Source organism: Monomorium pharaonis, chromosome 8 (assembly GCF_013373865.1).
Source record: "Monomorium pharaonis isolate MP-MQ-018 chromosome 8, ASM1337386v2, whole genome shotgun sequence".
NCBI classification, from domain to species: domain Eukaryota; kingdom Metazoa; phylum Arthropoda; class Insecta; order Hymenoptera; family Formicidae; genus Monomorium; species Monomorium pharaonis.
In genome coordinates this window covers 22437196-22451417 of record NC_050474.1, presented here as the reverse complement: position 1 = coordinate 22451417, position 14222 = coordinate 22437196, and the positions used below count along the sequence as shown (strand labels likewise).

The 14222-nt window shown below is 32.4% G+C and overlaps 2 protein-coding genes across 2 annotated transcripts; both read right to left on the bottom strand.

Moving 5' to 3' along the window:
• Nucleotides 1-106: 106 nt before the first annotated feature.
• On the bottom strand, nucleotides 107-8765 carry LOC105838641 (glutamate receptor ionotropic, kainate 4). Its single transcript, XM_028189872.2, has 8 exons — nucleotides 7944-8765; nucleotides 6829-7328; nucleotides 6293-6619; nucleotides 5911-6064; nucleotides 5535-5743; nucleotides 5087-5176; nucleotides 4846-5009; nucleotides 107-4721 (listed from the first exon to the last, which is right to left on the bottom strand). Exons 1-8 carry the CDS (start codon nucleotides 8104-8106, stop codon nucleotides 4385-4387), a joined length of 1944 nt encoding a protein of 647 aa, XP_028045673.2. The 5' UTR covers nucleotides 8107-8765; the 3' UTR covers nucleotides 107-4384.
• On the bottom strand, nucleotides 8764-14217 carry LOC105838643 (glutamate receptor 2). The gene is made up of 8 exons (XM_028190299.2): nucleotides 12817-14217; nucleotides 11689-12188; nucleotides 11133-11459; nucleotides 10780-10933; nucleotides 10497-10705; nucleotides 10074-10163; nucleotides 9838-10001; nucleotides 8764-9559 (listed from the first exon to the last, which is right to left on the bottom strand). Exons 1-8 carry the CDS (start codon nucleotides 12977-12979, stop codon nucleotides 9211-9213), a joined length of 1956 nt encoding a protein of 651 aa, XP_028046100.1. The 5' UTR covers nucleotides 12980-14217; the 3' UTR covers nucleotides 8764-9210.
• Nucleotides 14218-14222: the final 5 nt, after the last annotated feature.

Sequence of the window (14222 nt, the reverse complement as noted above, 5' to 3'; positions counted from 1 at the left end):
ATGACGTGCATATCCCGCCGTGGCATCTGGCTCGTTTAATCTATTCGTCTCGTTTTATTATCGTTTCGTCATCTCTTAATCGCACTTTTTTCCGTAATTTTCCTTCTTTGTTGAATTTATTGCGGCTTTTGTTTATTATTGTTGCACTTTACGACATGTACTTCAGCATATCTCTCTGATAAACTGCTCTTCGAATCTCTAATAATCCTTTCAGAGAATTCAATAAATCGCCATTCTTCAATGTTTTTTGTCTGTTTTTTTTTTTTTTTTTTTACAGTTTGATGTTACTCTTTGCACTGTACCGCTCAACTGTCCACTTTAGCCTTCGACCTTCTCGGCGGGCTTATCTCCCTGAGATAGCGCGGCTCGATCGCGTGCGTGCACCACTCGCGGAGAGACCGTCTGCGGCCCGCGACCGCACCATGTGCCCCCGTGCCGTGAGAAGCACTGAATGGGTTCGCCAGACACGAACGAAACATAATCGTGTCTACGGCAGGCGGATAGGCAGCAGTAGGTACGGCTCTTTTCCTTTCCATTCCATTCCGCCGCGGCAGCGACGGCGGTGGGGCACCGCGTCGGCACCGTGTCCCCCCTACTTGTGCGTGCGGACACGTTACGTACGGTGAGCCCACACCCGGTCTACGTAGGTCGTCTCCGCCAACGTTAACGAGAGAGAAAGAAAGAGACGGATTTAGTTCTCTGTTAATGTTGAACTGCATGGGTGGACGGTAAAGAGACCGTGAGAAGCAACTTTAATTCACGAAAAATATCAATTATGTCATAATCTGTTGCATGAGATGTCTTGATCATCGCCTATTTTGGACAAAAACGTGCTACGGCAATTAAACTTTTACGATCGACTACGTTTCGCAATGGTACCTGAATTACGACGCTGATCGAGCGATACGTTGGCAGTTCCTTCGACTCTGACATTGAATAAAACATTGAATAACCATCGTGTTTTTTGTGACAAATGAAGAGTTTCACGAAAACAGTAAATAAACATATGTAGATATTAATCGATCAGAAAACAAAATTGCGCAGGCGTAATCTGCAATCTAAGTAGAAATTAAACGTTTGTTTTCTTTCGTATGTAATCTGAATCAGAATCGCCGGAAAAAAATGCGTAGAAGGATACACTAATTACATTAAATCTCCAATTATTTGTGACATTTATACATGTATTAACATGTAATGTTAATATACATATAATCTACAAGTAACATTACAAATTCAGTGTTAGTAATGTTACGCTATCAGATATTTTGTAATTAATGACAGCATAATACCTTTATCACGTTCTATAAATATGAATTAACTATATTGCTTTCTTAACGTGTAACAGCATATATTACGTCAATTATCTACGACCTAATAACCGAACCGTTTGGCTCGTGAAGTTGATGAAAAGAAAAATTAATACGCTTAAAGCAGCCTATCTGCAAAATGCTAATCAAGTTATCAGACGCTCTTTTATATCTAATAATAGAACGGTTTGATAATTCCCCGGCATATCGGGGACAACGACCCACGTTCTTATTATTAGATTTATGATTTTTATCCGCGATGCGAGATCGCTGTTGCTTCTTCTAAAAACTATCAGTTGTAAAGCAATGTCGCATAAGGACGAATGGTCCAGCGCATAGCCAACACCTTCCTACGCTCTCGGGCATGTTAATGAGTTTTGCAGTGACCGAAGAGATCTCAGTGACGGATTTACCGAAGGAGTCGTCGAGTTTTCCATCTCGTCGGGCGCAAATTACTGTCTTCGTCAAGGCAGAAACTCTATTGTCATAATTATCAACATTAGCACTAGGCTGCCTTGGAAATATTCTTTGAAACTATTTGAGCGTGTAATGAACATACATAAATTGCGTAAATTATTTAAGCATTAAATATAACTATCTAGTATTCTAGTATATCTATAGATCTATAGTATAATTTATAGATCATAAATATATATATCCCCGTTCTTATTATATTTAATTGCTTAATATAATTTATCATAAAGATTTCTTTCTTTATATATAAAAATGCTATTAAATTCAAAGAAAAAAATTTTGTCCTATTTATTTGTAACGCGAAAAATCTCTAATCTTCATTCGCAATAAACACTACTATCGAAACTGAAAAGAAGACGTTATTGTGCCATTTTATGACTTCATTTCTCGACCGAGACGTCACCCATTGTCATCGTCATCATCACCATCATTGTTTCCTCCGACAATCATGATTACCAAACGTTATTGTTTCCTGGTTCACAATTATTGTTATTGTTATCGGCTGCAGAAGTACTCTCTTTCTCTGCCCTTTCGCCTTTCGTCGTAGCGATGTAATACGCCTTTCTGGACAAACCCAGAGATGACACAACGTGCCAACAATGGCTCTACCATGTGCGACAACAAGAGAGAGGCCAGTTGGAGTCTTGTTTTCCTCCTGGAACGACAGACAGACACATCGATCCTTGCAAACGATAATAGACGATCGCGGAATGCATTCCGAGGCCGTCCGTTCGCGCGAAGATGCATCATCAAATCATCTCGTAGTGCAGTCGTGTCGCATTCAGTCATCGATTCCTTCTTTTCTTTTATCAAAGCGTTTGTTCGAAAATGCAGTAAAGAAATGGTAAACTTTACTTTCTGTTTTCTTCTGCTTTAGGAGACAAATAAAAAAATTGTTCAGTAAAAATATAAATTAGAAATATTTGGGAACGAATAGAAAACAAATTAATAAACTTATATGTATGACGTACTTTCGTCGCGTAGTCGCTACGGTTCTTCTTCCAGTCGCGATTATTGTGGTTGCACATTTGCATTACAAGCTGCAACTAAAAGGAAAAAAAAATCACTTGTTCTTAAGACTTTGTCCTGTATTTCGACACTAAAAGAAGACGTATAAATTGCTTATTCTTTCCCACATAATTACAACTTAATGAGGCCAGTGCGGTAATAGAAGAAGCAATCTTCTGACTGTTGTCACGCTATAACCATCGCGTGCTATTCGCGTTTAATTTGTCGCTGATTGATGGTACCCGCGAAGACGCGTTTATTTCCGTAATGGATAATCAACGCCCGCCGTTGCTAGCATCGGTAAAGTCGGTGCAACGGTAAAGGCAGCTCGTGATGTGCATGTATGTACAACGTACATTGTATATTGTACGTATACTGCCGCGTATGGGATGATTGTCGGAATTGATGCGTACATGCAGGTTTTTTCTAATGAGGCAAAGGTCACTTCCGGTCAAACAGAAAGCGGAAACGTAAGCGCGTGCTTGCTCGCATCCGTTGCGCCCGTCGGCGATGCCACCTGAGTGCGTATCGAATTGACTGCTGCAAGAAACTGCAAGCTGCGGATGCGAACTTCCGCTTACCGATAATATAGACCGTGTTATTAAATGTTATCAAAGTAAGTGACTCTAATATAATAGGTGAAACAATCATTTGTGTAGACATAAATTGTCATAGTTTTAACAGCAATTTATAATTACATTTTATTTTCTATAGTTAAACAAATATATTATATTATATAACTAGTTATATATATTAATATTTTACTTTTGAAAAGCTATATAAAAATAGTTATTACAAATTTCGCTTTTCTAATCACAACAACATAATAAAAAATCGATTAGCTATAATATTATTTTATAGTCACTGAAATATATACCTAAGAATTATAAAGAAATATAATTATAATATAATTACAATATAGATTAACAATAGAGGCATCAGGGTGTAAAAGTAGCATTTAATCCGCGTTCTGTAACATTTTAGATAGATGATTAATATTCATAAAAAAAATATATCAAAAAAAAGTTACACAAGAATTATGTAGACGTATTTTACAAACTTCTGAAAAATCGTCAGAATTGTCAAAAAAACTGTACGGATAAGAGGAAGCAAATGGCAATATGAGAATTGGCAAGCGAATCTTACCAGAACCACAAAAAATCATTTTAATTACTAAGAAATCAGTTTGGCTAAGAGGTTTCAGAGATAAATACGTAAGGCAAGTAACTGTTTGCCAGTTGAATGGCATCGGCGTTTATTGGCTATCGTTCGTTGAGAGCTTTCCATCGCCGAACAATGAGAACAGCAGCGAGGATGCATGGAAGAATTAAAGTGAAGTTCGATGCATTACCAAGCAAGGTGGCAATTCCCTTTTTTATGCACCTCCAACAACCTCCTAGCCAAATATGTTATCCGGATAATCTGACGATTTTTCGAAGGTTTTGGGAGACCTGAAACCCAATTCGTGCCTAAAGATGCATCAAAATTTTATTATAATCCGATTTTTCGAGCACCTCAAAGATTGCGTTATCAAATAATCAATTGTTTTACAAATCCTTGAATATCCAATATCTAACATAATAGTTTTTCATTTATTATGGCCAATATCCAATTGGTCTATTATTATAAAATTCTTTAAATTTCAATTTTAAATCGCTGTTTTCCCTTCGCAATTTATTTCTTATGTTAAGATTATAACTAAATTTTGCAATAAACAGTTTGTTATTTTTAAATTGAGTTTTAAACGAATAAAACACTTTCTCGATTATCAAAATCAATAGTGCCAAGACCATACTGCCTGCCACCATCGTTAAAATTGGTGTTATATTGTTTAACTCTACATAATGATAAGTAATCTTACTCGGAACATTTTTTATAAGAAATTTTTTTTTTAACTTGCCCATAATACCATTAAGCTGAAATCGCCGCAAACTAAAAAATGTAAAAGATATTTAAAATGTTATATAATTAAAATATATAATAATCCTTTTAATAATAAATTTACATTAAATAATAAAACTCTTTATAACAATAAATATGTATACTTGAGACTTACTGGTAATTTATGAATTCAGTGTAAGGATTTCCTTTTGTTAAAGCCATTGCTGTATTATCGATTCTTCCAGTATTAATAAATGTGACTCTACATCGTATATCAAAATTAATAGATTCTTTGTACATTTCGCTCGTGTAAAACGCGTAGTTTGCATGCTCACAGATCTACACAAAAATAACATAAATTGACTTAACGAAATTAACGTCGATTTTATTAATTTCATTAATTAAATATTACTAACTTCTCTAAATCCCTCCGATAATGTAAAAGGTAAATACTTCTTGTCTGCTCTCAACTTATACATTTTAATAAACACAGAGTCATGGACATTCTGTAAAATTTGAAAAAATTTGAAGATTGTTTTTCTTTTGATAACATAATTGTTTGTGCAGTATAGAATATCTCCTTTATGAAATCTCACGAATAATAATACTGGTATGATAAGGATATAATAAATTTAAGGACACAAACAAATAAAATTAAATTCTCTAATATTTAAAATTATTATTAAATTTTCTAAATAAATTTACTTATTAATTTACTAAAACTTATTACATCACATGTAATACTTTCAATATTTCAAATTCTCAATAGTCATAAAGCTGCTTTTATTTGTCATCAAAATTTCAAAACTCTTACAACTGACAAATTGTATGTAATTTCTAAACTTTAAGTAACAACGGACTTACACTAGGAAGATCATATTCGGCGCTGTCTTGCATAACAATTAATTGGTAAGATCCATGATTAACAAAACCTTCTAAAGTAGAAAAAGGTAATTTAGGCTTAGAAAGCGCCAAATAGCTGATCAACGAGGCAGAATACATTGATAGAATTACTATCGATGAAATATACATCGAGATAAAAGCTAATCTCATTGGTGATTCTCTAGGAAATGCTATTGCATAAAATATACATGTTACATTCTAGAGTCAAAATATACATAAAGTGGCATGTGTATTGACGTATTTAATGTAATATATTACTATAATTACATAAAAACATGACTAATAATACAAAAAAATTATGTTAAATAAATATTAAGTATCTGTAAGAAAACGTTACCTGGCAAACTCTGCTGACAATAAATGCCCCAAACTTTAATATAGTTCTCAAGCATTAAGATTATTGAAAATCCTTTTGTCTTTATAATAGTCAATACAATTGCAGCAACTATTGTTATCATTGTTAATGATATCCAAATTCCAGGGCTAAATACCTAGAAGATTTACCAATGGAAGGAAGCAGTTATTTTTTCTATTAAACTTGATTACTCGCATACGTGAAATCTTTAGCTACATAAATTATTTTAATACTATTTCTCTTTATGTAATAAATTTTAAATGTGCACAATTTTATAATTAAAGCTTGTACAATTTTAATATATATCTAACATCAATATAACTAATACTAATTAATAGACATTAATAACAAAGATTGTATTTACCCTTAGGTACACGGACCATTGCACGTGGGTGAGATCGGACTGCTTAAAATAAAGACGGTATTGCGAGCGTAACAGTGGCATCGTAAAATCGACAACTTTTAATCTGTGAGTAGTCATCGTGAATGCAGAAACACCCAAATCAGCCTCGTTGGCTACTAACTTGCCGATCGCACCTGTCCAGCCTGTCTTCTGTTCATTCAACCAACCATATCCTTCCACCGGATCCAGAAGCTTCACCGTAAAGTTCATCACTTTGCTGAGTTCTAGCAGTAGCACACCAAGAAATCCGCTAACCATATCGTCCTCCTGTGAGATCAGTGGCGAGTTCTTCGAGCATTTGTTAACAGAATTATCACATTAATTTATATCTATTAGTCACCGTTAACTTCTAATATCAAATTTGTAACAATTTGCAAGGCAAGTCAATTCTTATCAAGACAATTATTTTTTATAAGACTCACGAACTTGTAGAAAATAATTGCCGTTTCTTATTTACAACGTTAGACCAACAGTGATCGAGAAAAATAAAAACTTACATTTACGGTCACCACGCGTATAACGTCACCGAACATGTCATCCCTCCTAGCGTATAGACTCTCTCGCGTTTTCAAGATCAGACCTCTATCGGGAGACCACGTGGCCAGATCAAATGTTCTAGTACGATTATCGCGAATAGCGTACCACTCAACCAGAATCGGGCTATCATAGCATAGGACCAACATCTGGGTGCGGAAATCTACGTTGAATATGTTATCGGTAGGTTCTCTGCAATACTTCTCAAGAGGATTTCCAGGATGCTGAAAGAATACGATGAACCAGAAGGGGAAAGAGATGGGTTTTATAGTCCTTGTGATCTTAACAAACTGGTCCATGGTCTCCCTGGTGTCGAGAAGAACGACGAACAAAGGCCGCGTGATACTCTCTTGGTACTTATTGTACTCACTTTTCAGATCTGAGAAAGTCATGGTGACAGTCATGACTGCTTGCCATGAGAATTCGCGAGACCATGTTTGCACCAGTGTCGTCGTATTGAAATCTGTGATATCCACATCGAAGACGTTATTACATTTCATTTACAATTAGTATTGTCAGTATTAAAGATTCTCTAAATAATTAAAGATGAATAATTTTTGGGTTAACTTTTAAAATTAAAAAAAGGTGATTTAATTTTTCATTTTTTCTACGTTATTCAATTTAAATCTACAATAAAAAATAAAGAAAAGTAATGTAAAAAATATAGAAACTTTGTAATAAATTTAGTCATCACATTTAGCAGCAATAGTAGAATTTAAAAACTAAATATATACATATACCTCTTAAAGTAGATAATTAATTAGCATGTGTGTAAAATAATTATACACTTAATAGCTCATTATTATTTTTCTAAAATAATATTTGATTATAATGTTTTAATTTTATAGTAATTTAATAATTATTGATAATTATTAATAATTATTAAATCATACAGTATTTATCAATTTATAATTCAACTTTTTTTGCAATCCTTGAATAATATTAAATAATATCTTACAAAGTAAAATTTATACGTAAAATTATTCAATATTTGTTCGAAAATTTACAAAAATTTTCTTTTCGTCAACTAACTAGAAGTGCAATGTGAGAAACGGTTTCGAAAATTTCCAGTACTTACCATATTTATCAGACTGCACGAATATGACACATGACGTGTGATAATATCTGTGGACATCGTTGATCAGTTGGAAATAATTGTTAATGCCTATTCCTTCTATCAGCGGTTTAGTGCTGAACGCGATAAAGAGTACTGCTATCGATCGCGCTGTCATGTACTTCATTTCACAAAGTGCAGGTTGAAAGTAAGAATTCAAATAAACATTTACTGTATAAAAAGTAAAAATCTATTTTGTCCAGTTGGACATTGCGATAAATTATTAATCATTAATTTAAAGAAAGAAATTATTCTTTGCGTACATTGAGATTAACAGGTGAGAATGGAAGGATACAATCAAATCGGTGTATTTTAATTTCAAAATCTTAATAAAGACAACAATGAGTCACAGAATCCTCTAATAAAAAACATGGATCACTGTTTGAGAGTAAAAGGAAGAAGTGAGAGTATCGTGACTCAAAGGGTGCGAACGGGTGACTGAAGGACGATCATTGCGAACGGGGATTTATCAGATCCGAGAATCTAGTTCGTTCAATGTTGTTTATCAACTTTCTCGTCAGAAAACACAATAGTGAGGTTTGCTGACGTCAGAAATCGATATTATTTATTAAAGGTCTTGTATATTATACTTGACACTTGAAGATGTGCATTATCTTTTGCCAGCTAATAATATATTTGATGTATTTAACAGCAGAAACAAATCGAATTAAAAATTTTTTCTTAAATACTTAAATGTTCTGTTCTTTTGGCACATTTTTTTATTTTTCTTATTTACAGCCCTTATAAAAATGTAATACCAGACCATTAAATTGGCCAGTAATTATTACTTATTTTTAGTATTAAAAGTACTAACAATAGTGTCAATTTAATATTGTTTAGTATTACATTGAATTTTTTATAAATTTTCGGATATCTCAAGAATTGCATTATCAAATTTTTATCATTGTCACTTAATCACAATCTAACATACAAATACTTTATTAATTTAGTTATTATTACATTTACCTACAGTATTCATTTAAATAATACATACACATGTAATACGCGGAAATATATTGCAAAAAGGTAAAACAATCAAATTACTGTAAAGTAAATTAAACTGTAAATTAAAATTACTGTAAAGTATTTGTTTTTCCAAACCGCAGCGAGATACATTTTAAAATATTTTATAATATTTGTTGAATAAACTAATAAAGGCAAATTATGTATTACAAGTACTATTTTACAAACAACTCTTGAATATTCAGCACCTAACATATACAATAGCTTTTTATGGCCAGTATCCAATTGGTCTATTATAAAATTCTTGAAATTTAAAATTTTTCTCTCTTCTTCTTACGTCATTTTTCTTTCGTAATTTATTCCTTATGACGAAATCATGATTACATTTGATAATGGACAGTTTGTTGTTCTTAAATCGAATTTTAAAAGAATAATACACTTTTTCTATTATTAAAATAATTAATGCCAGAATCATACTACCTGCCACTATCGTCAAAGTCGGCGTTACATCGCTCAACTCGATATAACCATAAACATTTTTACCCCGAGGAACACTTTTTATGAGATACTTTTTTCTTAACTTGCCCATAACACCGTTAAGGTGAAATCGCCGCAAGCTAAAAAATATGAAAGATATTTAATATATTTAATCTTGAAAAGAAAAACAATGATTTAATCTAAATGTTATGCGCTATTTTTTGCATTTAATAATTTCAGCAATATTAAAATTTAATGCTTAATTTATGATAAGCAGTAATAAACTCTTAAAAGCATTAAACAATTTAATATTATATAATGTTATAAGTAAAGAACGTGATTTTTTTAATAATAAATGTAATTAAATAATAAAACATTTTTTTCTTGATATAACTTTATAAATATGTATATAACTTACTGATAATTCATAAATTCAGTGTAAGGATTTCCTTTCGTTAAAGTTATCGCCAGGTTATCGATTCTTCCGGTATCAATATATACAACCCTACACTGTATATAAATATTCATAGCTTCCTTGAATACCTCCGTCGTGTAAAACCCCAAATTCGCCCGCTCGCAGATCTACGTAAAAAGTAATATGTAAAAACCGAACAAAATTAACTTTGCTGATTTTACTAGTTAATTATTGCTAACTTGTTTAAATCCCTCCGACAATGTCAAAGGTAAATGTTGCTTTTTTTCTACCAAATCATACATTTTAATAAACACGGGATCCTTGACACGCTGCAAAATTTAAAAAAACTTAAATAAAAAATATTGATTTACTTCTAATTACATGTACATAGATAGAATAAAATACCTTTTTTATAAACTATTGCCTATAAATAATATTTAGATTATAAGAATATAGAAAAATTTTTTAACGATTCTTTTCAACAAATACAATTATGTTCTCTAACGTTAAAAATTATCAAATTCTCTAAAAGGTTTGTTTAACGGTTTCAAAATTTCTTTGGCTATACAATAGCGAAATTTTATCTTTGATCAAAACATTTGTAATTGATAAGTCGCTGTTACTCAAAATAATTCCTAAACTATAAATAACGGCAGACTTACACTAGGGACATCGTACTCGGCGCTGTTTTGCAAAACAATTAATTTGTATGAACCATCCTCAACGTAACCCTCTAAAGTAGAAAAAGGCAATTTAGGCGTACAAAGCGCTAGGTAACTAATTAACGAGGCAGAATAGATGGACAGAATGACTATCGAAGAAACGTAAATTGAGAGAAAAACCAATCTCATTGATGACTCTTTGGGAAATACTGTAATCACATAAAATATCATTAAAATGCGGAAAAATTATACTAGATAAATATTAAATACCTGTAAATGTTACCTGGTAAACCTTGCTGACAATAAATGCCCCAAACATTAATATAATTTTCACACATTAAGGTTATCGAAAATCCTTTTGTCTTTATAATAGTCAACATAATAGAAACGACTATTATTATCACTACTAATGTTATCCAAATTCCGGAACTGAATGCCTAAAATATATTATATGTATATTAGTTAAAGAAAACAGTTATTTATTCCACAAAACTTTATACAGTATGGTTATAATATATTATAGTCTTCATGTAGTTTTGAACTTTTATAATTTTATAATTATAACTTGTATAATTAGTACAAATCTAATATACTTAATACTGATTAATATATATTATTAATAAACGTCATTATTACCCTGAAGTACATAGACCAATATACTTTGGAGGCTTCGGGTTGCTTAAAATAGAGGCGATATTGTGAGCGTACCAATGGCATCGTGAAGTCGACGACTTTTAATCTACTGGTTGTCATCGTGAACGCGGAGACGCCAATATCAGCTTTATTAGCTATTAACTCGCCGATAGCACCTGTCCAACCGTTTTTCTGCCGATTCCACCAACCAAATCCTTCCACTGGATCCAGAATCTTCACTGTGAAGTTCATCACTTTGCTAAGTTCCATCAGCAGAAGACCAAGAAACCCGCAGATTGTACCGTTCTTCAGCGAGACCAGCGGCGAGTTCTTCAAGCATTTGCCAACAGAATTATCAAGTTAATCTACGTCGACAGATCTACAAGCTTATCATCGTTAAGTTTTAATATTAATTTTTATGGCGAATTGCAGAACTTTTTTTCAAAGTAACTATTTCTTAAGAAGTCATTGCTGATGATCGTTTCCAATTCACAATGTTAGAGTAGCGTATGACAAAACTCTCGAGTAAGATTAAAATTTATGTAAAGATACAACTTACGTTCACAGATATCACACGTAAAACATCGCCAAACATGTCACTCCTCCTAGCGTATAAGCCCTTTCGCGTCTTCAAGATCAGACCTCTATCGGGAGACCACGCGGCCAGATCAAATGTTCTGGTAAAATTATCGCGAATGGCGTACCATTCGACCAAGATCGGGCGATCGTAACACAGAACCAGCATCTGAGTTCTGAAATCCACGTTGAATATGTTATCGGTAGGTTGTCTGCAGTACTTCTCGAGGGGATTTCCAGAACGCTGAAGAAACACGACAAGCCAAATGGGAAAAGAGATCGGTTTTATGACCCTCGTGGTCTTGGCAAACTCGTTCATAGTCTCCCCGGTGTCGAGGAGAACGACGAACAATGGCCGCGTAATATTATCCTGGTATTCGTTGTACTCGCTTGTCAGGTCCGAGAAAGTTAAAGTCACGGTCATGACTTGCTGCCGTGAGAATTCACGGGACCACATGTGCACCAGTGTCATCGTGTTCAAATCTGCGATATGCCCATCAAAGGTAGTATTATATTTCATTTATTATTGTTAGCATTAAATATTCTCCAGACCACAACTGATGTCAATATTTAATTTCTTAAGAAATAAATTTTCGAAAAAGAGTAATTTAATTTTTTGCTTTTCCTTGTATTATATTCAATTTTATTCAATTTAAATCCACAACATAAAGAAAAGATTTTTTTTATGGTAATGCTGTAAAGAATTTATTTGTCATTTTATTCATTTAGCAGCAATATTAAAATACTAAACGGTATACATATGTCCCTTAAAGAAAATAATTAATATCTAATATATAATTAATATAAAATTCTCATAATGTAACATTATAAAATTTAACTTAATTTAATTTAAATTAATTAGTAACACATAATTAAATAATGTTGAATTATTCAATAAAGTATTATATATACCATTATTACACTGTATAATTATTTATTTAGAATTTAATTCTGCTATCCACAAATATTTTTAACGTTAAATAATATTGTGTAAAACTAAAATAATTTGTAGGTAAAATTATAGTTTAATATTAGTTCAAAAATTCACGAAAACTTTTTTTTGTGAGTTAAAAATGAGAAATAATAGCCGGAAACTATTTCTGGTACATACCATGATTGCTAGACCGCACCAAAATAACACACGACGTGTGATAATATCTGTGAACATCGTTGATCAGTTGGAAATAATTGTTCTTGTTTATTCGTTCTGTCAACGATTTAGTACCCGACACGAGAAAAAGTATCATAATTAAATGCGCTATCATATCTTTCATTTCGCAAAGCGCAGAGTGACAACAAAAACTCGAATAAACAATTACTGTATAAAAATTAAAAATCTCTTTTGTCCAGTTAGATAACTAATTAACAATTACTTTAAAGTATGGAATTAATTCTTGGATAAATTGAAACAAACAAGTGAGAATGGAAAAACACAACAAAATCAGTATCCTGATTCCCAAACCCTACTATAGACAACAATGAGTCGCGAAATCTTTCATAGCAAAACGTGACTATCGCCGTTTGAGGATCAAAGGAAAAAATGAGGGTACCGCGATTCAAGGGTGCAAACGCGTGACTGAAAGACGATCATCGCGAACGGGGATTTATCGTATTCGAGAATCTAGGAGCGAAAAAGTGACGTTGGGTAATGTGACCATGTGGCAGCATTATTACAAATTACATGGAGATACACAACGATACAATTTTTATCGGCAAATCGATCATCAGGCAAATCGATGAATTATTTGCAGTCGTTAAGCTACCTATAGCTGGCATTACTTTATCGCCTATGATGCTACTATTTCAGATATACAGATGTGCCTTAGTTTTCAGTATAAAGACCAGATTTAGATATGCATATTTCGCAAAAATGTTCAAAACCGAGAGAAGAAGCTTCCTGATATCGATTGTTTAATTTTTTACATCAAATATTTTGGAAGATTTTAACAAAAAATAAATGCTTTTCAGTAGAAATGTTAAAACCAAATAACGACTTTAAAAAGTTTTAGTTTCTTTTCTCGTTAAAAAGATATTTTTTAACTTTTATTTTACATTAGCACACGCCATATATATCATTTGCATTTTAACTTTGTTTATATATGTATAATTATTATACATACATTAAATCTTAAGATTATTTATAACATTTGTATTTACTTATAATGTACATATACACCTAACGTATGTATAAACTATGTACATATATCTAAAACATGTGGGTCAACGCTCGTAAAAAGATAGAAGAGATCGAGATGAACATAAAAGTCCAATATTGTCCTGAGTTAGGTCCACTCGATCAAAATGTTAACGTATGGAATCTGCAAATAATCTAATTAATTTCTATCGTAATTGTGAACAGTAAATTAATGAAAGCTTATCGTACATTTACGATAGATTTTTTCTTCCGTGTTATGGCTTAAGCAGATCGAGTTCTTCCCTCGGCGCGCTCTTATTCGCATAATTTGAAAAATTAATACTTTGATTATTGGTGGACATAACCCAAGACCTAATTAATTA

Bases quoted from the DNA above. Each gene is read 5' to 3' on its own strand.
- LOC105838641 (XM_028189872.2), bottom strand. From the start codon at position 8,106: ATGAAGTACATGACAGCGCGATCGATAGCAGTACTCTTTATCGCGTTC. The intron at 7,329-7,943 runs GTAAGTACTGGA...TGGATATCACAG, and splicing joins CGTGCAGTCTGATAAATATG to ATTTCAATACGACGACACTG. The intron at 5,010-5,086 runs GTTAGTAATATT...ATTTTTGTGTAG, and splicing joins TATCGGAGGGATTTAGAGAA to ATCTGTGAGCATGCAAACTA.
- LOC105838643 (XM_028190299.2), bottom strand. From the start codon at position 12,979: ATGAAAGATATGATAGCGCATTTAATTATGATACTTTTTCTCGTGTCG. The intron at 10,164-10,496 runs GTAAGTCTGCCG...TAAATTTTGCAG, and splicing joins CCGAGTACGATGTCCCTAGT to CGTGTCAAGGATCCCGTGTT. The intron at 10,002-10,073 runs GTTAGCAATAAT...CTTTTTACGTAG, and splicing joins TGTCGGAGGGATTTAAACAA to ATCTGCGAGCGGGCGAATTT.